The 19,761-nt window shown below is 38.8% G+C and overlaps 2 protein-coding genes across 2 annotated transcripts; both read left to right on the top strand.

Annotated features, from left to right (window-relative positions):
- Positions 1-10,062: 10,062 nt before the first annotated feature.
- On the top strand, positions 10,063-14,161 carry LOC126799505 (protein EIN4). The gene is made up of 2 exons (XM_050526717.1): positions 10,063-12,530; positions 13,329-14,161. The coding sequence occupies exons 1-2, from the start codon at positions 10,746-10,748 to the stop codon at positions 13,869-13,871; spliced, it is 2,328 nt and encodes a 775-aa protein (XP_050382674.1). The 5' UTR covers positions 10,063-10,745; the 3' UTR covers positions 13,872-14,161.
- Positions 14,162-14,387: 226 nt separating this feature from the next.
- On the top strand, positions 14,388-17,483 carry LOC126799510 (uncharacterized). Its single transcript, XM_050526724.1, has 7 exons — positions 14,388-14,639; positions 14,977-15,086; positions 15,236-15,432; positions 15,523-15,614; positions 16,466-16,568; positions 16,719-16,861; positions 17,086-17,483. The coding sequence occupies exons 1-7, from the start codon at positions 14,445-14,447 to the stop codon at positions 17,182-17,184; spliced, it is 939 nt and encodes a 312-aa protein (XP_050382681.1). The 5' UTR covers positions 14,388-14,444; the 3' UTR covers positions 17,185-17,483.
- Positions 17,484-19,761: the final 2,278 nt, after the last annotated feature.

Raw genomic sequence — 19,761 nt, 5'->3', positions numbered from 1 at the left:
AGGTCACTGTAGTACCCAAACTCTGAGTTGTACCAATGTAGTACCCAAACTCGTTTTTCGCTAACAATAAGGGGTCTGAGGCCAATTTACGTCACGGTTTCGTCTTATGGATCAAAATAAAAAGAGTATTTACCTAAATAACTCTATGTGGGTTCTAAGGCCATAAATAAGAAATTTTACAATAAATATCTAGAATTAAGAAACAACTTACAAATTAGGCAAAACACCAACTCATTCTCATTATGCTCCGGACGCCTCACCACCACAGGGCGGCATCGAGGAGCTCAACCTCCTCTTTTCCCCACCGCCTCCTCCTTCACCACCAACACCATCTTCGAGCTCCTCCACCTCTCCTTGGAACCCCTGATCCATCGGCACGTCACGATCGCAGAACTTCACTATGAGATTCTCGACCGCTAACCGCGCCGCTTTACATGCCTCGAATGTCATAGCTGGAGGGAGAGAATGTCATAGGTGGAGGATGTGAGGGAGACGATGTTGTGGCTCAAGGCGGAGCTGCCAAGCTGGAAGAAGTCGTCATCGTGATTGAAGAGTTTGGAAAAAACACAACCCGTAGTGTTGCTTTTGCCTTGAAATTTGAGCTCAGAAATACAGTGTGGAAGGAGTGAGAGTGAAGGAGAATGAAAAGAAAAGAAGAAAAGACGAGAAGTTATGACACGTGACCCAGAAGATGGAGTTGTGATAGAAATTGGCTTCAGACCTCTCGTTGATAGAGAAAAACGAGTTTGGATACTACATTGGTACAACTCAAAGTTGGGGTACTACATTGATCTTACCACAAGAGTTTGGGTACCGATGTTGAAATTTTTTTGTGTGGTCACGTGTGGGACACGTGACCGAGATAACGAAGCCGTAACGGAAATTGAGCTCAGACCCTTCGTTGATAGTAAATTACAAGTTTGGGTATTACATTGGTACAACTCAGAGTTGGAGTACTACATTGACCTTGTCACAATAGTTTGGGTACCGATGACGAAATTAACTCATATATCATTGATCATTTATGTTTTTTGAGGTCTTTACTTTAGGGGCCCAAAGCGGCTGCTTCAAGGCCGGTGCCCGGTACTGCCTATGTATTTTGTAATCCTACAAAACATGAATAATACACACTCAAAAATAAAAATAAAAATATTCAGCGAATGGACGGATCTTACTTCATATGGGATGGTTTTTTGTTGTGGAATATCTTGGATCCTATTTTGACGCATGTTTGCTTTGCTTTTCAATTCCTAATCCATAAAAAACTCGAATAGTACAAACATATACGCGTTATTACTAAGACCAAAAAACAGAAAACTTACATGATTACATATCGTTGGACACTAGCTTGTACAAGCTGTTGAGCCAGGTAATGCTAAATTGTCATTTGAACTTTTGAAGTCTATTGATTCATTTCGTACGTATATGTTAATACTTCATTAGAATTAGTTGTCATATCCACGTGTACACTGTGCAAAACTCCTAATTTCTTCTCTAAATCCGCACAATTTTCTGAGGTGGTTTTACTTTCAGTTTCTTAATTAAATTACAATAATATCATTATACATTAAGTTCAGTTTTGTGGAAGTTAATAAACTATAAGTTTTTTTTATAGTTTAAAAATTTAACCATTATAATCTTATTCTTGTTTCAGATGAAATAATTGTGTATTATTGAATGATATGAGGGCCTATATATAAGCATTACAAAACCACAATCCCGTAAGATTCGGAGTCCTAATCTATTACGGAGATGCTAATCTATCTCCTAACAGGAAACCTATTAGGCTAAGACACATACAAGGGTAGAATAATAATTCTCCCGGAACACTTCCCCTTGTGTCGCATGCCTAGGTTGCATGGTGCACACATCGTTGCCTCGGTAAAAACCTTGTCAAGCAAAACAAAAACCTCTTGGGTAAAACAAAAGCTTGATCGAAGGGAAAAAGAGCACAACACACCGTCTACATTTGATAGCATCATGTGAGCTAGACTCCCCCTGAAGTCTACGAAACAACTCCCCCTGATTAGTGTCATAATCATGGAGTACAAAGAACAACGTATACAACGTTCATTACATGCTTCTCAAACGTAGTCTTGGGCTAATGATTAATCATTAATCTAGCCACACATTCTTAGATCATCCATGCTATACTTAGCCAAACTTAGATCTTAGGAAACAAGATTGCATAACAACTCAAAACAAGAATTTGCAATGAAAATCAGATTCTCGGGTAGAATGACCTTCACTCACTTAAACGGCCATAACTTCTTCGTCAAAATAGGTATCAGTGAACCGTAAAATGTTCTGAAAAGTAGACACACGTGGATTTCCAGTGACATAAGGTTCACAACCTCATCCGATCGGAGCAGTTCACAATGCTCTGTCGAAGTTGACTGACTTGCAAATTTCCGGACATGACTGTCCTAATTTCTAAAACGGCCATAACTCACTCAATATGATAGCTATGAACGAAAGGTTGATGTCCCTGGAAAGTAGACACATAGGCCTTTCCAACGGTACAAATTTCACCATATCTCATCGAGCGAGCTGTCCTGTAGGTCTCGTTGAAGTTGACCTACGAAACTGGACAGATTCTGATTTGTCACATTTAATGTGTCTTTCGTGAAAAGAATGGGGGAATGGACCAATGAATGACTGATTTTGGTCCAAGACGGAACCGTACGCATCCTCTACGCTACCAGTGTTGACTGCTACACCAAGGCATACGTTGATGTTGCTGGAGCTGTTGGCGGCGTTGGTGTGGATAGGATTTGTGTTGGTTCACTAAGTGTAGAACTAAACCCATGTCAAAGAAGCAATGCAAGTCCAATGACAATGCATAGGCGCATAGTTAATCACGTCATAATGAAAGCAATAGTGTCCCAACAACACTAACATGTATGAATGTATAGCTCATTGAATCTCTTCATCATCTATACTTAAACGGAATAGAGAATCAAGAATTAGCTTCATATGAGCACATATGGGTATGAGTTCTTGCAACCGATTGTACTACATTCTCTCGAACGTCGCAATCTGATTACATAATCGCTCTGTGGTCTAGAGGCATTTAAAGTCCCTTGGGCACTCTCATATCTGCGTCAAGATCCCTTTACAGATATTCTATGACCACTATCATATGCTGCAAATCAGTTTTCATGGACACTACTACTGATCAAGTAGCGGAAAACAATTATGTCCATAACGAGAGAATATAACTCATCGTAGTCAATACTAGGATAATGAGACAATCTTTGCGCCATAAGTCCTGCATATATCGCATGACTTCATCTTTCTCATTACACTTACGAACAACGACCAACATAACAAGTCTAGTTCAACCTGTATTGATTCTTTCCACTTCGGTCAAGTTACTCATCATTGATGCTTTTACAACGGAATAAGAGCATAAGCGAATACATCATCAATCATGGGAGATCAATACATTAAACAAACGCGTGCGCTGTATACGATCAATTCGTGAGATTTCTATTCTTCTCTAACATCAACAAAATGAGTCTGTAGCGTCCCACATAAACTTAGTTGATACACATGTTTAGAGAATATCTCTTGATGATGGGCAAAATACTTGTGCCTACGCACTTCGCTTCTTTCTGGTTTTGATTCCAGAGAATAATGGTCTCCCCCTCATCTAGGCAGGAGCCAAGACCGAAGCTATGACCCTTACTAGTTCATCTTTGCGTTTGCCGCCCTTGTTTTGTGGTACAATACCACGGGCGCCGACAACACCACAGCGTACGATGGTGCCATCGCCGGCTTCCTTCCCACTGTCAGGGATGGTGCCAACGGTGCTAGGACCAGGTCATATGAAATTCTCCCATATTCTGAGAGTCCCAACCTTACCGGCACATCACAGCATTTATGTGCGATCTCGTCACTTTCGCAATATCGGTAAAGTCATTGAGCATCGAATTTTTGACATTCTGGAGGTCGATAATGCGTTGCACATTTACTCACTTTGAGTAGTGCGGGATCTTAATGAGACATAGTGCCACACCACGTCAATTCCTGGCGTTAAAACCGGAATGAGAGCATTCCATATCTCCCCTTAACGACGGGAAGTATGTCTCATCAAAGTGACCGTCTGCTAATATCGCAGGATAGAGATCAACGGTTGTAGATTGGAAATAGCGGACAAGTGTTGGTGATTCATAAATCATAACCAACCAGAATACTTAATCGTTTCAAGTAGACCCATTGAGATAACTACAATAAAGGCACATAAACAACTTTAACCAAATAGACGTTTAAGGAAAAGAACGTTGGGATCGTATCCAGTGACCATCTGGTACGCACTAAACGCTTGGCAAGTTGTGGGTCTGAAACGAATAAGTGTCGCTGCATGCAACATCATTACATATCTCCATGCAAAAATCATCAGGTTAGTACCCATAACCAAGTCCGAGCTCTGCTAGATCGTATAGTTAATGAACATGAGGAATAATATGTTCAACAACGATCCCAGTAGACATGCAAAACAAAATCATCAAAAATCGTGGAGGTGAACTCTCCAACAGTATCCAATCAAATAGATTTGAGAGGATAGGAAGGGTGGTGAGCCCTTAGGATGATGATTATAGCTAAAAACTTTAGCGAATGCAGCGTTTCTTGTGGAAAGCAAAGCGACGTGTGACCAACGCGTCGATGCTCTGAACCTATACCATAAAAATACCGAAAAATGTCCGCATTCGGTTGGATATGGTCCACTAATGTCACCTTAAATACTTCGTAAGAATGGAATGTTCTCGGTTGGAGCATTAGCAAATCAGGACTTCCTTGAAATCTAGCAAAAGAACAAGCTTTGCAAAATGAGCGATGAACATCAGAGATTACCATGGAGGCATTAGAAAACACAGGAGGCATCACAAGCTCCTATGAAGGAGGGGATGCCGCCACCGACGACATTAATGCCATGGAGCCGCCGAAATAGGCAAGTTCGGCCTCACCGTGTAGAGCATGGGTGAGGTAGTCCTCCAATCGCTTCGTGAACATGAAAAATAGATGATAATGTGAATTTCAAAGAACTCGAATCATCATATCATGTTCAAAATGACCAAAAAACGATCATGTCAAAACCGAGAAGATAGTAAAACCGAACCCATGATTCAAAGAATCTTGAGTTACATAAAGCTACTGCTGCAGGCAAGCAAAACGATGTCTGCATGCTAACAAAGCTACTGTCGAAGCTTGAAAAAGATACTGTCAGTGAAATCTGACAGATTTATTCATCTCCATTCTTAACACAAATATCAAGATGAAAATCCATCATTGGCATGTATGGCCTTTAAAACTTAGCAAGACACGAAGATATAGAACACAATCTCCGCACGAGATCCGTAAAACAACTACATGCGCCGTAGGACAGTGTGGGTGGTTACGCAATTAGCAAGACACTCGATTTCACGGCGGGACATTCTCAAAATGAAGATTAAGAGAGTCAACGACGCGGTGAACTTCTCTACACAATACGACGTAGGATATTGTAAGAGAGGGTATTGAAACAAATGGCAATCCCATCGAATGTATCACATGGCAATAGAACTACATTCTTCAACTCAAGAGTTGGAAAAACATGGTATTGGAGCAGTAGAATACCAAACTATTTGGGTGGTAAAAACCATCCAATTGGTGCGGGTGGTCACCAATAATAATAAAATCATTTGACCTATGAAACGACTTGGAGAAAACCGAAAAATTAACCGGAAAATCATGTCAAATTAACTCAAAACCGGGTGAAATTTGGACTAGGAAAACATGGCAGCAAGAATTGCTGAGATATGCCGGAAAAATGACGAGAAACGACGGAAAAAAAACGTCGGAAAAACTCGTCGGAAGCCGGCGGCACCGATTGCCGGAAATCCGGCCGGCAGTGGCCGGACCTGGCCGGTATGGAGGCCATAACTTCATGTCCGACAGGGAACGCCGTCCGGAACCGGATGGCGGTACCGGAAACGCTGAAATATGGCCGGAAGGCGTCGAATACGCCGGTAAAACGTCAAAAAACGTTCCGGAAACGCCGGAACAGTAACCGGGAAAAACGATGTCAATTTTGACGTTCCGAGGTCCGTTTTCCAAATTTCAAAGTCCAAAATCACAATGTAGTGCTATTGGGGTCCCATGTAACCCAAAAGCGGCCAATTTAAAAACCACGTGAGTTGCAACGTTGACCATGCATGCTAAGCCAAGGCAAATAAAATTCTCACAAGTCCAAGAAAGACGAGAAATTTTATAGAATATGCCAATATTTAATGCAACACAACCAAACTTCCAATTCCAATAGACGACTTAAGCTAAAGTCGAACAAGAAACATGGCAATGCCAACGTCATACTTGAAAAATAGTAAGCAGAAAACATAGTCAAAATAGATTGACTAATCAAAAGTCCGTAGCAACAAAATCTTGCATATCGGATCGGGCGAAGCCTTAGCCTGAGGCTCAAAAATGTTTGCTTACTTGAGAATGGAAGAATGTTACTTTTCCATCTCCAAAATTCCCTCAAGAAATAGATACAGGTGCCAATAAATGACATGTGTTTCTCGGATGTGGAGCATGTTTCAAGGTCAACTCTGGTAATACGTCGTCATAAACGTTCATTAAATCACTTTTAAGTGTGTCCCATAGAATTCGTTATTTTTGGGATCTTTTGGCAACAAATAGTGCTGCATCAGAGGAATGAATCAACTCAAATAAATGAGTACGTAGACCTTGGGATTATCGTTTATAGACATGAGTTTAAGAAAACTCAAACATTCAAACAACAGTCGCAATGACGACGCATCCATGAGAAACGAGGGTTGTATTGGTTTCGAATAATCGAAACTATTCAAGTATGTAACCGGAATTAGAAGAGTTGTGATGTATATGGTCACAAAATAATCGATGCATATCGGCGATTCTCATGATCGCACCCAAAACAGCGGTGCACTCAGGCGACCACACGAAATCGATATCTTCCTTTTTAAATAATAACGTGACTCCCCCAGGACCGTCACACGAAAAACGTCGACCAAGAGGGGAATCATATCCCTCTTTGGTCTCATCGGCGTTATAAGAAAGGCCGGAAAAGAAGACATGAAAAAGGCTAATAGCGCCCGATAATTTATATATATATATCTTCAAAAGCAGCAACTTTAAGAAAAACATACTTGTTGGTCTGCCAAATAGACCGCATATAATTAAATTGCACTGCAAATCGATTGTCATGCATGAAGTTGCTTGATGAATTCCTTTTCGATCTTCGTCCGATGACATAAAATCTTGGGAGGATACGATCAAAATTGTATGTAGATGACAAAGGTATCATCCATCTCGGCATGAATGTCATCACCATAGTACGACGAGTGATCACTTTTCCTATGCAAGCACGTGAAACATAGTTAGAAAACGAAAAAGTGCAAATAAACGATTTAATAAGCAATAGGAAAATAAAAGGGAAAAAAGAGAAATAGTTTAAAGGCCCAAAAGGGTAGAGAAGACGGGAGTAGCTTCTCTTGAGCGAAGAGTTTGCTTGTGCAGTTCGCGTTCATTGCGTATATATGCGGGAGGAGCAATTTTGAATCCTCTGATGCGGGGTTTTTCGGGGCAAAAAGATGTTTTTGCGGAGCGAATGCGGAGGATACCCTGCGGGGCTGCGGAGGCTGCGTGCAGGGGCAGCAGGGGGGGTCGCAGGGGCTGCAGGGCAGCAGGGGCCGCAGGGCAGAATCTGCGTGCGGGGCTGGCTGTGTGCGGGGCTGCATGCGGCTGCGATGCGGGGGCAGCAGGGGTGCGTGCAGGGAGCGTGCGGGGCTGCAGGGGCAGCATGCAGGGGTTGCGCGCGGGGCTGCATGGGCAGCAGGCAGGGGCTGCAGGGGCAGCATGCAGGGTCTGCGCGCGGGGCTGCAGAGGTAGCAGCGGGGGGGGCTGCAGCGACGGCGAGCAGGGGCTGCGCCGACGAGGAACGTCGACGGGAAGATGTCGGAGGCCAGAGACGACGGTGGCCGGCGGTGGAGAAGAGAAAAAAAATTCTAGGGCTCTAAAAGTTCAGGGTTTTAGAGCAACGTGCTGATAACGTGTTTCAGATGAAATAATTGTGTATTATTGAATGATATGAGGGCCTATATATAGGCATTACAAAACCACAATCCCGTAAGATTCGGAGTCCTAATCTATTACGGAGATGCTAATCTATCTCCTAACAGGAAACCTATTAGGCTAAGACACATACAAGGGTAGAATAGTAATTCTCCCGGAACAATTCTTACTTTATTAATATAAGACGTAGTGAAGTCTTCTTAAGGTCCCCACTTGTGTTATCTATACTATTATAACCAAAATAGAGTTTGTCAACTAAAAGTCTTGTGAAAATATATATAAGTCCTTACATCATATGCTAATTTAAAATTAATTGAAATAATGTAGGAATAAAAATAGAAAAAGGAAAATTGTTTTATTTTGCTGATAACTTTCATATGTTGTAAATATCTTCCACTATTTTACAATAAATCTCTAATTATTTTGAAAAATAATAATCAGGTGTGATATTGTTCTTGTATAACATTAATATTACTCAAATTGGTCGAATTAGTTAGGTTTATAATTGGCAGTAGGTAGTAGGATTAGTTACTAGTCAAACGTATCTCCTCCAAAGTCATTTCATTTTAGCAATAAACCATTTCCTAACGCTACTCAAAACTTAATACTCTACTACAACTTGATGTTTTTGAATAATGATCGATATGAACAGCCACATGTTGCTGTTTCATTTATTAAATCTTAAACTTGTAAATTCATGACTTAAAATATGTAAAATAAAAATGAAAAATGCCTCACAATGTATTAAATCTTAAACTTAAAATATGTAAAATATGCAATTTGCCTCACAATATATGGACTATAGAGTATAGAACAAACAATGGTTCAAAACTGCATAATGTAACATATCTAGCTAGTATAATAATCTTTTGTGAGTCAAACTTGACATGTTTGAAGTTTTCTTCTTCTAGTTTGGATTCCCTCACATGTTTTCTCTGTTTTTTTTTTGTGATGTCTTCTTAAGGTCCCCCACTTGTGTTATCTATACTATTATAACCAAAATAGAGTTTGTCAACCAAAAACCTTGTTAAAATACATATAGGTCCTTACATCATATATAAATTTAAAATTAATTGAAATAATATAGGGAGAAAAAAGGTCAAATTAAAAAAAAATTATTTTATTTTGTTGATAATTTCTATATGTTGTAACCACCCACTATCTTCCACTATTTTGCAGTAAATCTCTAATTATTTTGAAAAAAAAGAATCAATTGTGATATTGTTCTTGTATAACATTAATATTACTCAAATTGATCGAATTAGTTAGGTTTATAATTGGCAGTATGTAGTAGGATTAGTTACTAGTCAGACGTGTCTCCTCCAAAGTCATTTCCTTTTAGCAATAAACCATTTCGTAACGCTAATCAGAACTTAATACTCTACTACAACTTGTGTTTTTGAATAATGATCGATATGCGGTTCACATGTTGCTGTTTCATTTATTAAATCTTAAACTTAAAATATGTAAAATATGAAATATGCCTCACAATGTATTAAATCTTAAACTTAAAATATGTAAAAATATGAAATATGCTTCACAATATATGGACTATAGAGTATAGAACAAACAAGATCTAAGATCCATAACCATGTCCTGAACAGCATCAAAGAAGTCCATGTCTTCATGCACATTTTGCCAAACCCCCCAAAAACCATGTAGATTGAAGATCTTGAACCTTAACCAAGAATAGAGAGAAACTCCAAACACGTGACGCACGTGCTGCTCCTTAACCGCCTTACCCTCCCCGCCAAATTTGCCACGTCGTCCACACGCTCCCCGCCGACCGATCAAACACATCCGGCGGTGGAAAAAAAGGCCAAACCTTTTAGAAGACCTTGATTTTAGTTTATTACCGGTGTGTGACTGTGTGTCCTTAATTTAAGGCGCCCGGGTTCTCTTCACGGACGCGAGTGGGTCCCACGCGCTCTCTCCTCTCCTTAAACCCCTCTTTTTTCTCTCTCATCGTGATCCAGTGAGAGACCCCCTTTTCTGAGTCAGCTCCTCTGTTTCTGATGTGCTTTTTTCTTTCTGTTTTGGTCTATTTGGTCTCTTGGGGTTGTTCTAGCTAGTTCAGATTGAGAGTCTGCTACTCAAAGTTTGAGTCTTTATCTCTTTTCAAGTGTTTGGTTTTTGAGCACTTCAACTTTTGGTGTTAAAGGTTTGATTTTTGATTTGTTTGAGCCTGAAAAATCTGAGCTTTTGGGCAGCTGGGCCACAGGAGCCACGAGGTGTGTTCTTCTATTACTTTGTGTTTTTGTTCAACCGTTTTGGGATTTTGATAAGCAAAAGTAGCAAGCTTTGATTTATCATTTCTTGTTTTGTGTTTTGTGATTGAAGTTGTGAGATTTCTTCACTTGCTCTATTTGTGTTGAAGGGTTGATAGAACCCAGAAAAGTATATTAGAGAGCAATTTGGATTCTGGAGAGTGATAGAGAGTAGGAGTTTTGGTTTGTGGCAAATGGGTAGGTTTGAATTTGAAGTTTTTGCAGGTGAATATGTCTGTTTTTGTTGGAAATCCCAGGTGGGTTTTTTTTAGATCTTAAGAATATGGAATTGAGTTTTCAACATACTTGGTGGGATTCTGTTCCTTTCTCAGTCTGTTATTGTGTTTGTTTTCCAAGTGAATTTTGGTTCATCAAGTTTGGAAGATGGTGAGGGATAGTCACTTGGGTGTAATGTTGAGAGCACTGGCTCTTGGGTTGTTAGTTTCCTATCTGACTGTGTCTGTTACAGCCAGTGATAATGAATTTGCAAATTGTAATTGTGACTATGAGGGTTCTTGGAGCATTCAGAGTATTTTAGAGTGTCAAAGAGTGAGTGATTTCATGATTGCTATAGCGTATTTTTCAATCCCTATGGAGCTCATTTACTTTGTCAGCTGCTCAAACTTTCCATTCAAATGGGTCTTCGTTCAGTTCATCGCGTTTATAGTGCTTTGTGGATTGACCCATTTGCTCAATGCCTGGACTTATTATGGCCCTCATTCTGCTCACTCTTTCCAATTGATGCTTGCCCTCACCATTGCCAAATTCCTCACTGCCTTGGTCTCGTGTGCAACTGCAATAACCCTTGTAACTCTTTTCCCTCTTATTTTGAAAGTCAAAGTAAGAGAGTTGTTCTTGAGGCAGAATGTGTTGGAATTAGACCAAGAGATAGGGATGATGAAGATACAGAAGGAAGCGAGCTGGCATGTTCGAATGCTGACCCAGGAAATTAGAAAGTCACTCGATAAGCATAACATATTGTACACGACTCTGGTTGAGCTTTCAAAGACATTGGACTTGCATAACTGTGCTGTTTGGATGCCTAATGAGAGTAGGACAGATATGAACCTGACTCATGAGTTGAAAGGGAGTTCTTCGAGAAATTATCGTCGTTCTATCCCAATTAATGACCCAAATGTGTTGGAGATAAGAGAGAGCAATAGGGTAAGAATCCTGAGGCCTGATTCTGCACTTGGAGCTGCAAGTAGTGGTGGGTCTAGCGAATGTGGTGCTGTAGCAGCCATCCGGATGCCAATGCTTCGAGTTTCAAATTTCAAAGGGGGTACCCCACAGTTAGTTGATACTCCTTATGCTATATTGGTTTTGGTTCTTCCGATGTCAGATACTAGAGTTTGGAGCTATCATGAAATGGAGATAGTGGAAGTCGTGGCTGACCAGGTTGCAGTGGCTCTATCCCACGCTGCAGTACTTGAGGAGTCTCAACTAATGAGAGAAAAGCTGAGAGAACAAAATCGCGCACTACAGCAGGCTCAGAAGAATGCACTGATGGCCAGCCAAGCAAGGCAGTCGTTTCAGAAGGTAATGAGTAATGGAATGAGAAGGCCAATGCATTCCATTTTGGGTTTGCTTTCAACTTTTCAAGAGAATATGAGTTTGAAACAGAGGATTATTGTAGACACGATGGTGAAAACAAGCTATGTTCTCTCCACTTTGATAAATGATGTCATGGATATGTCAGCAAAAGATAATGGGAGGTTTCCTCTGGAAATGAGGCCTTTTCAACTCCACTCCATGATCAAAGAAGCTTCTTGCCTTGCCAAGTGCTTGGCTGTGTATAAGGGCTTTAGGTTTGAAGTTGATGTTCAGAGCTCATTGCCTAATCAGGTGATGGGGGATGAAAGAAGGGCATTTCAAGTAATCTTGCATATGGTTGGATACCTTTTAAGCACATATAAGGGAGGGGGAACTGTCATCTTTCGGGCTATTCAAGAGAGCGGTTCTGAGACTCAAGATGATAAATTGCAACAAATGTGGAGAACAGGTACCCCAGATGAGTACATATCTGTGAGGTTCGAATTGGAGATTAATGACGGAACTTCTCATTCTGGTGGAGTATTATCGATGGTAGATCATGCTGGTAGGAGGAACAACAACAGCAATGAAATTCAGAAGGGCCTGAGCTTCAACATTTGTAAAAAGATTGTCCAGGTAAATTCCATCTATATTCATCTAACTTTGTTTACTGTCATAAGATGTTGAGTTATATTGTATATGTTGCTCAGAAATCTGACCACTATATCGACCTTTTTAATTTTCTGTTAATGACTGGTGGAACTCGGTGGTAGCACCGTAGCTGTAATCATTGTTATGCCGGTCTTTAGTGGAAGTCAACTGTTATAAGTATAAAGAAAATTTTGATCTGGTGTATCTTTTACGGGTGTGAATAAATATTTTAATGTTTGCTTTATTGTCAATGAATCCAATTCATTGTTGCATTGATTCAACCCCGTGGAACTGATTTTACTTTCTATTGACTTCTATATAGTCTTTATGTGGTCTAGAATCATCCTATTTTCAGACTTACTATAGATTTTCAAATGTCTTAACTGTGATAAGTGATGTAGAGTAGTTGCTATCCAAGGGAACATGAACATGTTATGTATACAACTAATTCAATTTTTGAATGTGCACTTCTTGTCTAGTGAAAAGTATGATACTTGGATTCACAGTAATAAGCGCATCCGCCATTTCCTCTACAAATCAGCATGCTCTTTGCATTTGAAGTTGTTGGAAAACATATTGCTCCGTTCTATATAAAACAGATTTAAGAAAGGTTTCAAATATATGAATGCAAACCCTAATAGCTTGCATCTTGTCAGATGAATACCCTTTTCTTGAGCTCATTAATGTGCCCATTCTTTCAATTGATGCGAGAATACAATGGAAGTACAGTATATTATCTCATGTGTGGAAAACTTATGAATCTTATGTAACAATATTTTGCAGATGATGCAAGGCAATATCTGGATATCCATGAATCCAATCAATCTTGCAGAAAGCATGACACTTGTTCTCAGGTTTCAAATCCTTCCTCCTTTAGGAAGAACTATGTATGCTGCTGGAAATCCATCGGAGCAACCAACTTCTAACTCAGAGTTTACAGGACTCCGGGTTGTAGTAGCAGATGATGATAATGTAAACAGGACAGTGACCACAAAACTGCTCCAGAAACTTGGATGTCAAGTCAGTACTGTTTCTTCGGGGTTTGATTGCCTGAGTACCCTTAGTAGCGCCGAAAGTCCTTTCCAGGTTGTTGTTCTTGATCTTCACATGCCTGAAATGGATGGGTTTGAAGTGGCAATGAGAATCAGGAAATTCCACAACCCTAGTTGGCCGCTGATCATCGCCCTGACAGCAAGTGCAGAGGAAGATGTCTGGGAGAAATGTCTACAGATGGGCATGAACGGACTGATCCGAAAACCTGTTATTTTGCAAGGGATGTCCGATGAGCTCCGGAGAGTTCTGCAACGAGCCGGTGAAGGTCTATGACAGAGGAAGCAAGTCATAAACACCAATCCTCTCAAACTACTCTTTAGGGTTCTCCCATGAACCGAAGAAGTTCAGAACTTCTGCACATTTGAATCTCCAGTTTAGAATTTGCTAACCATATTCTTCATATTACATGTATTAAGTACCTAATAAGTATGATAGTTTTACATATGATAGTAAAGATAGTTTTATATGATATGCCAAAGCCATACTAGGATACTCATTTTTCATGTAAAAGTGACAGACATTGTTATGATTCAACTACTGAAATATGTTCATTCCTGCACTCAGATTCAAATCAATTCTGTTATCTGAGATTCAAGTGAACTGAGCTTATAAACAGAAGAACTCACCAGCTATGCGTAAAGCTCAAACTCTCGGTTCTAAAGTCGTTTATACCCTTCTTTATTTGACTGGCCACATCATATCGCAAGGACAAAGCAGACATTTCGGTCCTCTTTCTGCTAAGAAACCTTCATTTGTTAACAATGTGAGGAAGTAAAGCGACGCCGTTTGCCTTCCACCGGAGCAAAAGCGCGGGCTCTGTGACTAAAATCAGTGGAAGAAGAGAAGATGAAGAAAGCAGAGTACTTTAGCAAGGACTTTGATTGGGACGAGCTGAGAGTTGAGGTGGAAAACGACCCGTCGTTTAGGTACCACTTGGTTCCTTTCCAACACTCTCTTTCAGTTGCAGAAGAAAAAGAAGAAGCTGAATCTCAGCCGTGGAATGAGTTTCATCACCGTCATGCATCTGGGAAGTTCTTCAAGGTCTCTATCTTTTCACCCTGTTTGTAAAGTTTCAATCTTTCAATGTAATTGTAGTTATTTGATCAAGTTCTAGAGTTGTTCTATTTGTGTGTGCCCCAAAACTGTGATAGGGAAGTTTGGGTTTATCATAGGTTGAGGAAATAGTGTAAAGTTTGGATCTTTATGTGTGATTGTCTTGGGTTTGAAGTTGTGACATAATTTTAGAATTTACTTTATTGAATCATTGTTTAGTTTGGATGGCTTCTCAGGTTTGATTTGGATGCTTTAAAAAGGAACTTATGATCTGTTTTGCTATGCTCTTGTTTGATTTTTAAGTGTGTGTGAATTTTCAATGCAGGAAAGGCGATATTTGCTGCAAGAATTCCCTGAGTTGGTTAGCTGTGAGGGGAATTCCAGGGTTTTGGAGGTGGGGTGTGGTAATGGCAGCACTGTTCTTCCAATATTGAGGTAATGTTCCAATTTAGAGACGAATTTATGTAGGTGTAGTTATTGATAAGCACATAAAATGCTTAATTGGGACATTTAGAGAGGAATGTATGAACTGTGATCTTTGCTTTTATGACGTTCATCTTTACGAGGTGCTATTTTCATTGCAGGGGAAACGAGAAGGTCACTGTTTACGCATGTGATTGTAGCACTGAGGCCCTTGAGAGAGTTAAGGAGACTATTTATGCTTCTAACCTTGTTTCTATTGAGCATCGCTTCCATACATTTTGTTGTGATTTCTCTACCTCTGGGTTTCCCACATGGTTGAATGGAAATCCTAATCAGGCAAATGGTAAACAAACTTCAGGTTAGTTCTCAGTCTCAGTATTTATATTTTCATACATAAAAGCAGTCCCTCAAGCAGTAAAAAAAATCACTTTTCTGTTTGTGTCTACAGATAGTAGAGGGAAAAACGAAAGCAATCTTAATGATTCACATTCATTGAAAGAAAGCAGATGTTATATTGGTGGAGTTGATTTTATTACCTTGGTAAGCATTTGTTGCATCAAACGGTGAAAATTTTGTTGGCAATGGGATAATTAGATTAACCTTTGAAAGTATAGAACCTAAAAGAACTGCATATTATCTGATATCAGTGTCTTTGTCTTTGGGAACTAGTAGCCTCTGATAGTTTGGGATTCCATGGTTCAACATTACCTTAATCAGTTGATAAATTTTGATTGTGTTTCTGTCTACCAACTTTTATGTTTAAAGGCTATATATATTACAAAGTGCATTGGATTTACATCTTACTTGTTACATCATAATTCTAACTTGTGTTAGGTTTTTAATTGACATTTATCACGTCTGTATTGGCTCCATATGTTCCTTTGTATTCAAATCAAGTGCAGACATACCCCTGTTTCTTTGCTCTTACCTTTTCTTTGGGGTCTGATGTGGATGTTTGAACTGGCGAAATTTGGTGATTTTAACCAGTAAAGAAAATTCTCCACTTATCTGGGACAGCTCACACTCATAACTCACTTGTCTTTGTGGTCAATAACTCTCTTATGTCTTGGAATTTTTTGAGTGCTTACATAGTTACATGTCTAATAAAGTTTTTTGTTAAAGTTACTAAAGATAAAGCTTGGGGTGGGTAATCTCTAATACCTTTCTCAGATTGAAACAGGCCTGAAAATTTGCTGGACCCCAATCAGATTTCTTTAAAATCACCTATTTTGTCTTTTTCCAAACAGGCCTACTTGCACTCTTTCCTGTTTTAGAATGGAGATGGTGCCCTGTTCTGATTTTATGATTTGAGATGTGTTATACTATACTTTTTCCACTGAAAAACATAAATAAATCATTTGGTGGTTAAGCTCCTTCATGCTGAATGTCAGATATTCACACTTTCGGCGCTATCACTTCAGAGGATGCCAAAGTCCATCAAGGAATGTTTTTCTGTTATGAAACCTGGAGGCCTGCTCCTATTTAGGGATTATGGTAATTGATCAATTTAGACCTGATTTAAAAATTAAAACTGGAGTTGTAAAATTGAAGATCTCTTGCACTTCAATTTTTCTTTTATTTTTTGCTGATATGTTTTTCTTTCTAATGTTTTTCTGCTAACAGAAGTTGTGTGATGAAATTCAGGCCTTTATGACATGAGCATGCTTCGGTTTGAGACAGACAAAAGAGTGGGATTCCGGGAGTATATGCGATCAGACGGAACACACTCTTATTTCTTCTGTTTGGATACCGTAAGAAATCTATTTACAGGAGCAGGCTTTATTGAGGTACTAGAGAGAGGGTTAAACATTTTCTGCCATTGCCATTACACCTTTTTGTCCATTAAACTGGGATTAAGATGCTTTTATCTCGTCTAATCTAACTTTTTAGATTTTCATCTGGTGGTTGAGGTTAATCTTTAGGATTAAGACGGCAAAGCCGATAGATAAATATGCACCTAATTGCTTTTGACTTTCAACTAGCTAATATTCTATCATCATGCTTTCATCAGATTGAGCTTGAGTACTGCTGTGTTAAGTCGGTGAATCGTCGAAATGGGAAGAGCATGCGAAGGGTTTGGGTTCACGGAAAGTTCCAAAAGCCTGTATGAACTATGAAGTCTATTGCTGGGATGCTTATTGAAGAACTCTGCATGCTTGAAGTCTATTGGCTATTTCTAAAATGCAATTTCCTGTGTCTAACAATTTCATGGATCTGCATCATGGTAAAGGCGCACAGACTTGGTTCTCGGTTGAATATCTCAGCAACTGCTGTGTGAGGTCGAAGACTGAAATTAAATGTAAAAGAGCGGAAGTTTTTGCCTAATGAAATCATTATTGAGTAATCTATATGTTTTAGGTGGATACTTGTTGAGCTAATCTACATTGCCAATGATGATATATTTCACAATTCATCTGCTTATGATCCATGGGACTATGCAGCTAATCCAGAAGATAACCTTATATCTTTGACTTCACTTAAAGCCACTATTGCATATATAAGGAGAATTGAGCTCTAAACACTATAAGACTATATCAGTATTTCTAAGGGGACTACAGCCATACAGCAATGCTTATATCCTTCACGTTACAGTTTCGAGCTGCATACGGTTTTGTAGTGTAACGTCCATGCTCTTTGGTCAAGGGGAACCCATACCCAGCTCCCTTGGAATTGGTACCAATGAGGCAATGATCAAACCAATCTTCTTGTCTCATCTTATCTCATTTACACATTTGTTTTTTCCAAAGTATGAACCTGAAGACCAGGAAATATGGCCTCTCATTTGTCTGAAGAAAAGTATGTAACGGAGACAATTTATTGACTATAGAAGAATCAAGTTGTCTCGTTGGGATTAAATAACCGTTACGTTTCAAGTAGTGATCCTATATTTATAACATTGTGACAAACAGATTAGAATTATTAGAATATATCTATACATTTTGCCAATGATAGATGAATAAGCAATCAACATATATATCTCAAACAAATTAAGGTTGGGATGGTACAATTTTAGTTTATAACTAATCTTGCTATCAACCAATCATAAGTGTCTCGAGTAGCTAGTGTTCCTCATTTTATATTTCGACTTAAAGAGATCAAGTAATATATCTAATATATGCATATCATATGAAATGCTGTTAAGATTGCATATGCTATCATATATGAAGGATTGTACGTGTGTGTCTACGTTTCAGGGTTAAGAAATAGAAAAGAGAAGCAAATTGAATTGAAAATAGAGATGATATGATAGTTTGATATGTGCACACACTTCTCTATATAAAAAGATTAACAGATGAAATGATTAAAATTAAGACGAATATGCATCTCCACTCTGAGTTCTGAGCATAGTTAAGGCTTATCTGGTTTCACCTCGAGTTGTAGTTAATTAGTATTATTCTACCTTCCACGTACGTTAGCATAGTACTTTGTTTTCTGTTTACTATTGTCATTGATATGCATTCTGTAAAGAAAGCTAGCTAGCATGAAATGATGTGTTAACTAATACTGATATAGTATTGTATTCATGATCAAAATATATTATATGTTTTTATTGTAATTGTACGTCACGTTGTTATGTCTGCGGGAGATGTACCCACATAAATAAATAAAACATTAAAACGCATAATAGAGCTAGATAATATTAAAGCATAACTGCCGAGAAGATAACTATCACGCACGATTATGAAAAGAAATGATAATTGAATATCTAGTATCGGTATATCGTATTTGATCATTTTGTGTCGAGATTTGTCAAAACTCTTTGATTGAGAAACATGTTGTAAACAATTTCTCCAATACACCTAACTAGAAAAGTTTAGATCCACTTATAGCTAAAGACGCTTCAAACCCTCCAACGTAACCCTGTCCAATTCAATGGCTATGGATTTTACTTCAGCAACAGTTCAATTAAAGTATGATTTTACTCCACAAAATCAAGCCCAAACACTTAAAGTAGAAAGTCACTAACTCAAATAGAAGTTAGATGTCAAATTAGATATTTATAGTAACTAAACACAAAATCATAGATATTTATACATGTCTATAACGATAGATCATGGCTTGAAATCAAAGAGAAGTTAGAATGTCAAATTAATTAAGAAGAAAGCATACCTAGTACTAACTATTAACTAGCTCAATCGAATATAACTTGAAGATGCCCTAATGAACATATGGCATCCAATTAAGAGCACTCGTACGTATGAAAGTTAGGTCAACTATATGATCGAAATCACCTGCGCGCATATATAAAACAACGTGCGCTCCACGGCAGGTCCATGTATCCAATACCAACCGGTTCATCAACTATAAAATTTTAATCTCCTTCGTTTGCATCATCAACATTATCATATTCACATTCATGTTCGTCTCTCTCATAGTTGGAAAGTGCATCAACACATGCTCCTCAATACCTCTCCACTGCCTATGATGTGCATATGATTCCCCAATATCGATTAAACTTCACATTTGTTTAATTAACTTGATTAGTTATCAAATCAGATGCTCAACTTTATTTGGTTGTCCTCATTTGCTTAATGCACCAGGTTTTACGGATTCTCCAATTCAAAGTATTATAGTTTAATTTCCTAACACTTTCAAACATGACTGGAGGCCTTTAAATTGTTGGTAAAACTACACCACTAAAGACAAAACAAGGAAAAATTACCAAAATACACCATGAATATAGCTG

This window comes from Argentina anserina, chromosome 6 (genome assembly GCF_933775445.1).
Source record: "Argentina anserina chromosome 6, drPotAnse1.1, whole genome shotgun sequence".
Lineage (NCBI taxonomy): Eukaryota > Viridiplantae > Streptophyta > Magnoliopsida > Rosales > Rosaceae > Argentina > Argentina anserina.
The sequence above is the reverse complement of the archived record's forward strand: the minus strand, read 5'-3'. Positions and strand labels throughout refer to the sequence as shown.

Bases quoted from the DNA above. Each gene is read 5' to 3' on its own strand.
- LOC126799510 (XM_050526724.1), top strand. From the start codon at position 14,445: ATGAAGAAAGCAGAGTACTTTAGCAAGGACTTTGATTGGGACGAGCTG. The intron at 15,433-15,522 runs GTTAGTTCTCAG...TTGTGTCTACAG, and splicing joins AAATGGTAAACAAACTTCAG to ATAGTAGAGGGAAAAACGAA. The intron at 15,615-16,465 runs GTAAGCATTTGT...GCTGAATGTCAG, and splicing joins GAGTTGATTTTATTACCTTG to ATATTCACACTTTCGGCGCT.
- LOC126799505 (XM_050526717.1), top strand. From the start codon at position 10,746: ATGGTGAGGGATAGTCACTTGGGTGTAATGTTGAGAGCACTGGCTCTT. The intron at 12,531-13,328 runs GTAAATTCCATC...AATATTTTGCAG, and splicing joins TTTGTAAAAAGATTGTCCAG to ATGATGCAAGGCAATATCTG.